The 13,439-nt window shown below is 38.1% G+C and overlaps 1 protein-coding gene across 6 annotated transcripts in view; it reads right to left on the bottom strand.

Annotated features, from left to right (window-relative positions):
• The window catches only part of Fer (FER tyrosine kinase), a 373,761-nt gene that overhangs the window by 185,057 nt on the left and 175,265 nt on the right, over positions 1 to 13,439 (bottom strand). For all 6 annotated transcript variants that reach the window (XM_037210166.1, XM_037210165.1, XM_037210164.1 and 3 more), the window contains 2 exons: positions 10,306 to 10,398; positions 4,209 to 4,412 (listed from right to left, as the gene is read on the bottom strand). In XM_037210166.1, the coding sequence (XP_037066061.1) occupies positions 4,209 to 4,412; positions 10,306 to 10,398 (297 nt within the window). The remainder of the gene's footprint in view (positions 1 to 4,208; positions 4,413 to 10,305; positions 10,399 to 13,439) is intronic.

Below are 13,439 nucleotides of genomic sequence, written 5' to 3'. Positions count from 1 at the left end.
ATTTGATATCTGTAATGATGATAGAAAGTGGTTTCACTCTTATGCATACGGTCATCTAATTTCCCCAACACCACTTCCCTAACAGAGCCATTGTGAATTCTTGGCTCTGTCAAAAATCAGCTGGTCACAATGTGTGGGTTGGTTTCTGCCTCTCTATTTTGCTCACTGAAATACAGTTCTTTCTGTTTTTAATGTCCTTTGATGACAACTTCCTTGTACATTTCTGGGTTTGGTTATGATGCCACCAGCTGCTTGCTCAAGATTGTTTTGGCTATTCGGGTTTATCTATAGTCTCTTACAAACTTTGAGATTATTTATTGTAATTCTTTGTTGATGAGTCTGCATACCATATGGGGACATTTTAACTATATTGACTTTTCCATACATACAGGGTATCTTTGTATTTACTTGTATGTTTTTCAGTATTCTTCATCCATGTTTTATAGTTTTCCTTTCACTTCTCCGTTAAATTTGTAGCTAGTGTTTATAGCTGTTCAAAGTGGGATTGTTATTTTCATTTTTGGGGGGGGAGTCAGGTAGCTTTCTCAGCATATAGAAATATGATCACTTTGTCTCAGCCTTTCAACTAAGACCAAGCACATGCAGAAATGCAAATGTGTTCTGAATGCTAATTTTGGATCCTTGGTTTTATAGAATTTATTAGTCCCAACAGTTTTTTTGTTAAGTCTTTTTAGAATTCACTGTGCATGAGACCAGTTCACCTTTTAACAAGGGCAGTTTGCTTTTTTCTTCAATATTCTGGATTCCCTTGATTTTTTTTTTTCTCCTGCCAATTGGTCTGGCGAGGACTCATAGTACTGTGTTGACAAAAGGCAATGACACTGGACATCCTTGCCTTGTTCTAGACTTCAGAAGGATGCTTTCCATTATTTCTCCATTCCGTATGGCAATCGCTGTGGGTTTGTCATAAACGACTTTCCTGAGTTACAGTAGTCTTTCCACCCTGAATTGTGTCGGGTATTATACCATGAATGAATTTTGAATTTTGTAAAATGCTTTCTAAGTGCCTATTTAAATTTCCCTATGTTTTTTTGTGTTTGACTCTGTTAATACATCAGCTATTTTTCACTGAAGCATTCTTGCATCTCAGGAATGAATCGTTTGATCACAGTGAATGATCTTTTATAATGTGCCATGAAATGTAGTTTCCTAGCATTTTATTTAACATTTTATGTCTATGTTCATAAGCAGTATTGGCCTATAAATTTCTTCTGAGATCGTTCCTTTTCTGTTATAGGTTTGCATAAGTTTTTAAGGATTCCTTCTTTTTCAATTTTTTAATACTTTGAGAAAACTGGTCCTAGTTCTTTAAATATTTGTAGATCTTATAAGGAATGTATCAAGTGTTAGGCTTTTCTTTGATTACTTTGAAAAAGTGATACAACAGTAATTTTACTAACAAAATTATTTTATTGTCATTTTTAATAAATGTAATCATTTATTACTGATTCAATCTCAGAGCTCTTTATTAGTCTATGTTTTAGATTTCTAGGCCAGTATGGTAGGCCACAGCTCTAATTCCAGCACTATGGAGTTGGAGATAGAAAAATCCCAAGTTCATGGCTAGTCTGAGTTACATAGTAAGACTGTCTAAAACAACCGGGGGGTGGGGGTGGGGGGGTTTCATATGTATTATTCAAATTTGGGAACCTGTATACCACAGAATTTATCTGCTCTTCTAGACTCTTTTTTTTATTCATGTTTGGAGAAGGGCACCGTTCCATTGTGAGGCAGAGGCCAATTTCCAGGAGTCAGTACTCTTTCCAGCATGTGAATCCAAAGGCTTGGTGTTAAGTGCCTTGAGCAGCTGAGTGATCTCACCAGCACTCTGGTACTTTCCACGTGTTGTTAGACTTGTTCCCAGGCCTTTCGGATGCTCCGTTGTTCTCTGGTGGTGTCAGCTGCAATCTCTTACCCTCATCTCTGATACTGAGCATTGTTCTTCATTTAGTTAAAAGCTTATTAAGTTTATCCTTTCCAAAAGCTATCATACTACATTTGTCTTTTTGTATTTCTCAAGTATTTCATGCACCCCTGCTCTGACGTGTAACATTGCCTTCTACTGATTTGGTTCTTCTTTTTCTAGTTCCTTAGGAAGCACCCCAAGCACTCCAGCTAAAATCTTGCTATTACTTTTTGAATGTTGGCACTGGTTGCTAAGGGTTTTCCTTTGAGAATTTTCCTTTGAGAATGGTGTTTGTCAAAGTCTATAAGTTTTAATGTATTTCCATTTCTATTTACCTCATGAATCTTATATTTCTCATTTAATGTTTTCAGTGATTTGTTTCTTCAAGAGTATTTGATTTCCATGTATCTAATGCTGTTTCCAGGGTTTTACCTATTGTTCATATCTAGATTTATTCCACAGTGGTCAGAAAAGACATTTTGATTTTTTTTTAGTTGCTATTTTTTTTTTTTTGTAACCCAACATATGGTTTGTTCTGGAAAATGCTCAGTGTGCAGTTGAGAAGAATGCTGAAACAACTGTTGCTAGCTGCAATGTTCTAAAAATGTCTTAGGTCCATTGCTCACTCCTTTGTTCCTTTTGTTGATTTTCTAGTTAGATTATCTGGTCACTAACAAATGCTGGTACTGAATTCTGCTCTTATTATGTTACAGTCTATCTTTCCTTTACGATTTATTAGTATCTCTTTTATATATTTATCTACCTACTAAATTTCACATGCTAAGTATCACCTGTAATTTTTTGTTGTTGCTGACTCATATGTTTAGGCCTCACATAATACTGAATAAATATTTCCTGAATGAATGAATAAGAGAATAAACAATGCCATTATAGGAAGATTTTCACCAAAGTTTTATTTTAAAATATGTATCATTTTATTTTGAATTTATCATTGCCTGTTAATCTAAACTTCATGGTTCAGTCAACCCTAAGTTCAAACTGATATGTATACAAGTTACTAAATCCCTAAAATCCTATAGGTTCTGCTTCTGATCATGGCTTAATCTTTCTGTAAGGTAATTAATATTATTCTTGTGCCTCAACAGAAACTTAAATCCTGTGGACAGGCATTTTCAAATGCAAGCCACTTGAAGTAATGGAGTGAAAATAAGAAAAACAGGCAACAATTCTTCCATCTGCCAAAGAAATTGCCATTATAAATTTCTCAATCAGTAAAAGCAGAAATGTCAAAATTGCTATTCAGCTCTTTAGTGCTTAATAAAGACAACATTAACAGGGAGTGGTTTTCGATACTCGGTGCCTGCGTGTTGGTGCAGTGGGTAAATGCATTTGCTGCAAGAGCCTGGAGACCTGAGTTTGATTGCCCACAACCCATGCAGAGGGAGGAGGAGAGGAATAACATCTGAGAGTTGCCATCTGACCCCCTGCATGCGTGCCGCAGCACCAGCCCCCCCACACACACACATCACAAACACACACAATGACCATACACCACGTTTTAAAAGAAAGCAGGTCAGCAATTCTAAATCTCAAAAAATAAATTAGCCTTAGGATAAATAATGTGAATATGCTGTTCATATTTCTTTATCATTTTCTATTATTGCTTATTAATACCAATAGGTATTATAGAAAAAACAGAAAAAGATCAATAATATTGAATCATTAAATTCACCATCTTGAATTAAAGAATTTCATTCACATTAGTCAATAAAATAGATGATAGCTTGAAACTAGTTCAAGAGGTGCCCTCAAAAGTACACGTCTCGTAATCTTGAATTTTACTACAGGAAGAAAATACACAGCATTTACATTACTTTTAATTTAAAAATACGTTAATACTCAAATTCAACATTTTAGATATTTACATTTAAGTTTAATTTTATTGATTTTTAAATATGATATTTTTCGTTAAGATTTAATATTTTAATCCATTTTGGAGCATCATATTTATGGAAATGAGGAAAAATTCAATTGTTTGTTTGTTTTGTTTTTTTGCGACAGGTTTTTCTCTGTGTAGCTTTGGAGCCTTTCCTGGAACTCATTCTGTAGCCCAGGCTGGCCTCGAAATCACAGAAATCTGCCTGCCTCTGCCTCCTGAGTGCTGGGGTTAAAGGCGCGCGCCACCACCGCCAAGCTGAAAAATTCAATTGTTAAACTTATTGTGTGTCAAGCATTTCTCATCAACCATCCACCATTACATTTCAAGCATACCAAAATGGATTCCATCAATAATCACATGTGAACTAGCCTGGGAACGTACATCGACAAACTGTATGATGAAGTGTCTCCTCTGCCCATCTGAGTACACAGAAAGGACATATTCACCGGGTTTCCCATGGCTCTCGCGCACCAAGAAGTCTCCTTGCTGCCTCAGTAGCTCTTGGGCCTCTATCCTGGGGATTGCGCCATGGTACCAGTCATGCTCCGCCAGGGGCTTCTCACTCATAGAGGTCATGTCAGAGAGCTGAACAAATGTTTTAAAAACCAAGTTAGAAAAATAAAATCTTATTTTGCCCTAATAAAATTCACTGCAAGTAAAAATACTTCTTACATATGCTCTGCCTTCATCAGCCAATTAAAAATCAAATGGTGAATCTGACATTTTCACAATTATTAAAGAAAATGTCCCCTGGAGTACCGGGGCTGAGGTTTAGCACAAATGCATAGCTTTCAATACTTTCTACCATGCACAGGAGCATTAGCATTTAAGGTTAACAGTCCTACTCTTATTGCCCTTATCATAAAATAAATCTATGCAATAATATTCATCAATCAGAAGGAATATAAAAAGCATTTTCAGAGAAATTCATCACAAACACATTAAACATGTTTCATTTGTTGAATTAGTGAACTCTAGACCACTCAGGCTGTGCACTGTACCTAACAGTAGGTAGGAGTGGGTCTGGGCTTCCGCCTGGAGTGCCTGGCTGAGCTCTTCCCACTAACTCCTCTATCCTCTGCTAAGCCACTGCTCTGCCATGGCAGAGGGAGCCCTGGGTGCAAGGGCATCAGGAACAATGAGCAGTGTGGGGGCAACACGTGTGGGGACGACTACAAGCTAGGAAACAGAGAGAAGAGAAGTCGCCTACTGTTTTAGGAGTACACACTCAACCCAAAGAGTGGAGATAAGCAAGAGCTAGCCACACTGCCCTGAAAATCCTGAACTTAGGGGTAGATGAAATCAGACATGTTATGTCCACAAGGAAGTTCTGTTGTGTTCTGTTCAACCACAAGAACTAAACTGCCCTGTACTGCTGGGGTATGGTAGCACGTATGTATTTTGGAGTATGGTAGCATGTCCTTGGAAAGAACCCACACACACACACACTCCTTCGTGGCTGGTAAGAGCTGAGTACGTCCTTCCACCAAGGAGCCCAAATTAGCCTTTGCTCCTCATAGTCATTTATCTCATGCACTTTGTCCTAGAAAAGGAAAGCTGACTAAGAAGATAAATAAAAGGCAAACATACAAATATGAGGATTTATAGGCTAGTATTAGGAACTTTATGATAAGTAGGCAGTAAATGAAAACTAATTCTGAAGATAGCCTTCATTAATCTGTACCACTGAAGAGGTCAACTAACACGGAAGGAGTTATTGGTAGATTTGAAGATGAAATATGTTTGGGGGGGATCATCGAGAGAATAAATGTTTTGTACTTTGTATTTTGTGTTTAAGAAAACAAATATATTTTATTTATAAATATGCCCCAATATCAATGACAGCAAGTTTTCACCAGTAGTTACTGGCAACTTCTTATCACACATTTCAACTGAAAATGTAAGGAGATCAGTGCAAAAATCACCTTGTAGGCATACTTCAGTGTAGAATACAGGAAGTGTGACAAAATCTGTTTCTTATTTTAAACATTTAAACTTATACATGAAAGAACAGATTGGGTTTCAGACACTAAAAACTGCACGAAATTAACCCCAATAAGCCCTTCTTGAAAATTATGTATAATACAAGTAATTCAAAACTTGCAACTCAGAGATAAATTTGATTTTCCTGAATGTGACCATGTGGAAGAAATTAGCATATGGCTGTAATAATACAAAAACGTTATATTTCCTTGTTACTTTTTAACACTTTAAAACTGAAAAAAGTAAATTAAGACCTTAAGAATAATAGAAGACAACTGATGTTTAGAATGTATATTATTTAATTTTGTCTTGTTAAGGGAATAACAAGATTACTCTTCTAGACACAAAGATGAACACTGAAAAGTACATGAGAGCAATCAATACTCCCCAATTTTGATGGTGGGAGGCACATATCATAATACTGTTATCATAACTGATAAACCCCTGAAACATAGCTATAATATAGCTTTCAAGAAAAATGTAAACAAATGATTCTATATAAAAATAAGCACATTTATTTTATGTTCAAATTCTAATTCAAAGGTTCCCCCTCATTCCCTCAAGATGGGGTTTCTCTGTGTAATAGTCCTGGCTGTCCTGGAACTTGCTTTGTAGACCAGGCTGGCCTCAAACTCAAGAGATTCACCTGGCTCTGCCTCCCAAGTGCTGGAATCATGCCCAGCTCAAAGGTTCTTAAAATTAAAATAATACCCATGTCAATACAGTAAATGAGTTTTAAAGAAACAGGGTAGACTAATTTAAACCTTTTGTTCTTTAAACAAAAATGTTTTGGATTAAGTAACAGTAATTGGAACCAAGGCTTGGAAGAATCTGATTTTAAATAACATTTTTTTTTCAAAGAGTCCTATAATTAGAGGGACATTATATAGACCAAAGGAATAATACCAGTTCTCAAGTGGCTATGACATGGAACAAGGGGGTTGCTCAGTCACGCATGTGACCAAGTCTATATAAAAGAAGCCTTGGAGAAAGGGCGATATTCCTGATATGGTTGGAACAGCTCTCAGTAATTTCAGTGTGGTCTGAAAGCTTTCCAACTCAAATGAACCCTTATGATTGCCAGGAGGCTGGAGGAAATGCTGCTAACACTGCCCAACACCTCTGCCTTTGGCTTCAGAAGCAGGGCCTGACAAACAGTTCTCAGTGCAAAATGACAGCCTTGGGAAGATGGAGAGATGCTGGGTGTGGAGCTGGTCCCAGGCTCTGGGACATGAGTGATGTGTTCCTTGGCCCCCTTCATATGCTGAAAAAGCACTTGCTGGGAGATGATATAAGATGTTAAAATGTTGGGGTTGGGGATTCAGCTCAGTAGCAAGTGCAAGGCCCTGGGTTTGGTCCTCAGCTCCAGGAGGGAAAAAAAAAAAAAAAAAGAGATGTGATAATGTGACCCTGAGCACAATGGATCGCACTATCTGACATAGCAGATACAATATACAGTTAGCCATCTCAGCTAGTTTTTTACCTCGTGTCATTCCTTCCACCAAGACCCAAATGTCCCACTGGACCTTCTTAAAGGCATATTCATAATTTAATCATTCGGTTAAAAACATGAAGACTAACAGCTATGACAGTTAAAAGCACTATTATGAGTAATTTAATCATTCCCTATATATATTTGCTTTATTTTATCTAAAATTCAATTTTAAAAATTTAAACTTTAAAATTAAATTTTAAAAACAGCCAGGGCTATTACACAGAGAAATCCTGTCTCGAAACCTATCCCCCACCCCCCATTAAAATTTTTAAATAAAGAAACAGTGATTCATAATTGCTGATTTCTAAATATTGTAAACAAATATGCTTTCAAAAGGAGAAAAATGAATTCAGACCTCTTCCCGACTCCACACAGAAAAGCAACTCCATGTCTCAAGGCATATGTGAGGGTCTGAGAAGGAGACAAAGGTGAGCATTTGCCAGCATCATCTGAGATGGGCAGTGCTTTCCACATATGACATCAATGTCACAAAAAGGAAAAAGTGTTCATCAAAATTAAAAACCGTGTGACACTATCAAGAAAAAACGAAAAAAAGGCAAACTTATAGGCTAAGAAAAAAACATTTGTATATTACATGTATGCTAAAGGAACTTGTTTCCCCAAAACAATTTAAAGCTCATGCAACTCAACACCTACAAAAACCAAGCTTACAGCTGAGGGTAGAGTTCACTGATAGGGTGCTTAGCATGCATACATGCAAACCTGGGTTCAATCTGCAGACTGTCAAAAAAGCAGACAAAAAATTTTAAGCATGCAAAGACTGTTAAATATAATTATCTCTAAAGAATACATAAATAGCCAATTAGCACATGAAAAATACTAATTAGTCATTAGAAAAATTCAAGGGGCTGGAGAGATGGCTCAGAGGTTAAGAGCACTGGCTGTTCTTCCGGAGCACCCAGTTCAATTCCCAGCACCCACATGGCAGCTCACAACTGTCTGTTACTCCAGTTGCAGGGGATTTGACACGCTCACACAAACATACATGAAGGCAAAACACCAATTCATATAAAATAAGAATAAATAAGTTATTTTCAAAGGGAGAGGCTGGAGAGATGGCTCATTAGTTAAGAACACTCACTGCTCTTCCACAGAACCCAGGTTCAATTCCCACCACCCACACAGCAGCTGTCTTTAACTCCAGTTCTAGGGGACCCCGTACCCTCGTACAGCCTTACATGCAGGCAAAACACTAATGCACATTAAATAAAAATAAAAATAAAATTTTTTAAATAAAAAAATCAAATTAAAAGGACAATGACAAACCACAGTCACTGGATGCCTGCAATTAAAACAAAACAATAAAATAAAATAAAACCAGGAAAACAGTAAGCATTGTTAATTTTGTAAGGAAATAGTAACTTTCAGACATACATTGTTATTAGAAATGCAAATATTGCCGCCAATGTGGAAAGCAGACTCTTAAAAACTTGAATTTAGAATTCCTGTATGCCTCAGTAATTCTACTGTTAGGTATATAGCAAAGAAAAATTAACTCATATTCACAGAAAAATGAAAAATTTCCATGGTAACATTCTTCATACAAGTCCCAAAGTAGAGTTTATCATATGATGATAAAACTAAGATTTTATCAGATGATGAAGAGACAAACAGTATATAAATCTAAGCAATGAAATAGTAATCAGTCTTAAAAAGAATTAAAGATTACCACATGGTACAACATGAATGAACCTTAAAAATATTATAGTAATAGAATGAAACTAAACCTCAAAGCCTATTGCTATGTGACTCTGTGCATGTGAAAGGCCCTGCAAGAGGCACAGTCACAAGGATGTGAGGTATCAGGAGATGAGGCAAGTGGAGACTGAGGCTGTCTTCTAATAGGCGTGGAGTACCGTTTCGGGGGGCCTAAACCATTCCAGCATCCTGTGGTAATTATGGTTGCACAACACAGTGAAAACTCTGAAACCTCTTGGTGAACATATAAAAACATGAATTTTATGTTCTATTGAGTCCATCACAAGAAAACTAACCGTGTGCTAATGTGGCAAGGGCTTTCCTGTATAAGAAAAAACATTTAACATAATCAAAACATTTTAAACTCTGACTAAGTCATCTCTAAATACCTACTCCCTTTGGACTCCCAGGCCTATGGTGCAACAACCTCATTCACATTCAAACTCCAGAGCTGAGTCGGACAGAGTGGGCAGACAGCAGGTAACACTAGAGCACACTCCAAGTGGTTGTTCAGGACATTTCGTGCTTGAACACACATGTTAAAGACAGAACTCTACTGTGCTCCACCATGACACACCAAACTGAAATTTCAATGATTAATCTATCAAACAGATTACTTTTATTATTAAATTTCTTCACAACTAACACATTTTAAGAACCCACACACAGTAATAGCTATTATAAAAGTGTTGTTGCCCTAAACACAGTGTTTATTCTGTTCCTCTAGTGAGGTCTCAAATACACGAAAAGCCCTGTAATTATATACATGCAGCACAAGAAATCTCTACCATGCTGGTTCCTTTTACCCATGTTTACCCCAGCAATTTCAGTTAGTACACCCCAGCATGGCCTCACATCATCCCACATCTTCATTAGAAGTTAGAGGTATATTTTGAAAAAGCCTTTACACAGCCTTGATCATACTATGCTGTGGGAATTCTTTTGCTTGTACAAATATTTCCTATAGCTAGTATCTTACTATGCCTAGTAAACTATGACAGTGGACTATGTATAGAAAATGCTTGTAGAAATGGTTCAACAGTACCCCGTTTCCAGCATCCAATGTCCACAGACAATAAGGAAGGTCCATTGCAAAAACGCTATTTCCATCCTTATAATAAAAATTGTACTTGGGGGTCTACTATATTCAAATGTAAACAGATCCAATGCACAGAGAGAGTTGAATCCGCTCTGGTTTTGCTGTTTGTGAGCATAAACATACACACCCTGAAAGAAGAGAGACTGTGATGACTGGAGGAGCACAAAGTTAATCCTACTTACTGTTGATGAGCCCAGAGCCGATTTTGGAGACCTAATTATTCCAGCAATTGAATGACGAATAGATTCAAATTTGGATAGCCTCTCTTTTCGCTCCTAGAAGGAATAACAAGCAGCCATCACCAGCAGCAAACCATTGAGTGTTTACATTTTTAGGTATTTGTTCATAGCTCAGTTTTCTAACTGTCAAATATAAACTTCCTGGCATAACTAATGCATATAAACTTATAGAATTCTGCTCTTCTGGTCCCTCAATAAATGTCTTGATTTAGGAAAAGAGCTGTATGAATCACGTAATCATGAATCCCGTGTAAGTCAAGTCTCCAAAGGCCTCACTGATCATCATGGTCACAAAGGCAGTGACCAAAGGCAGGCAGGCCAGGGAACCAGCTGGAGGGGGGGGGGGCAGGACCCTCTCAGAAGCCAGTCAGGTGTATTTCTCAATATCACACATCACAACAGAGTAAACACAACCTTGTCAATTTTCCAATCTTCAGGTCCTCTTGACCACTGCAAATGAATGGAGAGTGAGTATAGAAAAGAAGACTTCAAAGGCAAAGAAAATACAGAGAAGAAGGGTTGGGAAGAGCGCATGGGTCTGTGTGGAAGAGCTGGCCTGTAGTCCAGAACCGCGTCATGTTCCAGCTGCTGGCCAGTAGTGGGCAGAGAACAGAGGACTGGGTGTATCTCTACCGTTTCCTCCCAGCAGGAAGCTCAGTGTTAGCTCTTCCTCCCTCCCCGTCTGTTCCAGAACCCACTGTTAGTTTCTGAACATCAGCGTGTCCCTCTCCCCTGTACACTAACACCGCTTTTACTTTTGCTAAGAGCAGCAGGGAAATAGTTCTAACTAGTCTATGAACTTAAATATTAATCACTGGAAACAACTTAGGATGATCTTCTAATAGGACAGGTAATTTCTCCTTTTTCAACAGTACTATACTAACTTAGGATTCCATGTAAATCACCATTTGTACACCAATTTGATCATGTATAAGACTGAAAAAAAATACAAACCTTGCTTAGACCTACAAGGGAGCAGAAGTTGGTACTTTGAGCATACACATATTTAATATAATATACTTCGAGAGAAACACATCATTCCTACAGCACAAATGATGATCCCCTTGGGAATGCGAGGAGTTGTTCTATAGCTTTAACCCAACCATGAGACAGAGATTTAAAAGACAAGAATAAAAATAATAAAAATCATGCTAGAAGGCCTGAGAGAAAAAGCATTGAAACACAAGAATCTAGCGACCTTTGACAACGCATGTCTGTCTTCCTCATCCTCAAATGGTCTGTATGCGAATATTTTGTTGTTGGCTTTTAAATCTATTTCTGATGCTTCAGATGTCTGCAGAAGTAAATCCGATTTCAAAAAGGAACTATGGCAGACTACTGGGAAGTCCAGCAGGCATGCTGTATGCAGGACAGTACTGAGCACACACTCTGGACAATACTGTGGTGGCTGGTCTGCTACTCTCCAGAGAAACTCGCCTTTTCTCCTCTTCCTTCCCGGATCTGCTCGGAGCAGCTGGAGAAGGCACCTTGTTGCTGCAGCCACTGACAGAAAGATGTCACGGAAGTGCTAAGGTAACTGTATGGCGACGGCAGCGTCACAGGAAGGCAGCAGGCACTTCTCCTGTGCGCTTTCCCTCTGGCCAGTGCTCTTAAGACACGCACATACCAGAGGAAGAGTTCTTCCCATGTGAGAGCATCAGAAGATACAACTGGAAACTACAGAGACAGCAGACCCCAAAACTACAATTTTTCTTCAAATAAAGTTAAAAAAATCAGGGGAGAATTTTAAGTATAGAAAGCATTCTCTATATGTGAAATAATTGTATGTATTCATGTGGTAAACTGGGATGCCCAGTTAGGCTTTGGGCATCCCACCCTAGAAAAGCAAACCCTTCATTAAAACTCTTGAACATTTCCTCAAGAGGGTAATACTAGAACTACATCACAGGTTAGAATTATCTGGTAAGTAAATATAGCTGTGAGACGAAGTTGACTTCAAAACCCACTTTCCTGACAAGGTACAAGGGGACAATTGGTTAAAGGCACTATTTAGATAGACTGATCTGAAAACACATTAATAATCACAGTAATCCCACCTTACGATTGAAGGATGAGTAGTCAAAATGCAAATAGGATTTACAAAATATCCTAGCCAGCTTCTGCTTACTTGGTGCCCAGAATTCTAGGAGTAAAATACCAAATTCATTTGCCAAGCCCTGTCTATGTAAGACTCAATATCATCTTTAAATTACAGTCTACCTAATAACACTGCAGACTGTCCTGAATTTATTGACAGCTGATTTCTATAGGCAAGAATTAAATGGCTATTTAAAAGAAAATAAAGATGGAAAACTCTTTTATTTCCAGTAGATATGGTGAAGGCATGATGAGCCAGGCTGCTGGAGGGGGTAGTGGTGAGTTCATTCATCCACCTCAAGTGGGGACAAGATACAGGGTTTGCTCCACAGAAGACACAGGGAACAGATCATCTGGCAAAGTGACAACTCCTCCCAGTGGAGGGAGGCAGTGGAGGAAAACAGGAGAGTGTGAAGAAGCACCTCATGTTATGAAGAGTCTAATGAGAAAAAACAACCTTGACCGCCAAGTTCCACATGCACAATGAGTTTCCCATCCCGTTTAAAATAGTTTTTAATAGTGTGAAATTAAATAAATAAATTAAATCAGATCTTGATAAGACACCCCCACCCACCCATCCACACGTTTCACTGTTGACTTTATGTCAAAGAAATGAATAGTTACTCTTAAAAATTCAAGCTAGAGGTTACCTTCTAAATCAATCACCACAGACACCATGCCTAACTGCATCTATACATCTGTATTCACATACATATGAAACTAGACTACTCCATATTGATTCTAAATTTACCTGCTATCACCCATGACTGGTATCTTCAGCCACTACAGGAAACAATACCTAAACTTCCTAAAGCTTAGTCGTAACTTCCTGGGTTTCAACCAACTCTTGACCGTGACTCAAGCTCGGCAGCAGGAGCGCTGTCTGTGGCCGGCTAAGCGTGAGCAGCAGCACAAAGAGTGAGAACAATGAGGCCGCTCCAATGGACACCTCCCTCTCTGCTGCAGAGTGAGGACAAGCC

Source organism: Peromyscus leucopus, chromosome 13 (assembly GCF_004664715.2).
Source record: "Peromyscus leucopus breed LL Stock chromosome 13, UCI_PerLeu_2.1, whole genome shotgun sequence".
Classification (NCBI taxonomy): Eukaryota; Metazoa; Chordata; class Mammalia; order Rodentia; family Cricetidae; genus Peromyscus; species Peromyscus leucopus.
Note: the sequence above shows the minus strand (reverse complement) of the source record. Positions and strands in the feature narration are given on the sequence as shown.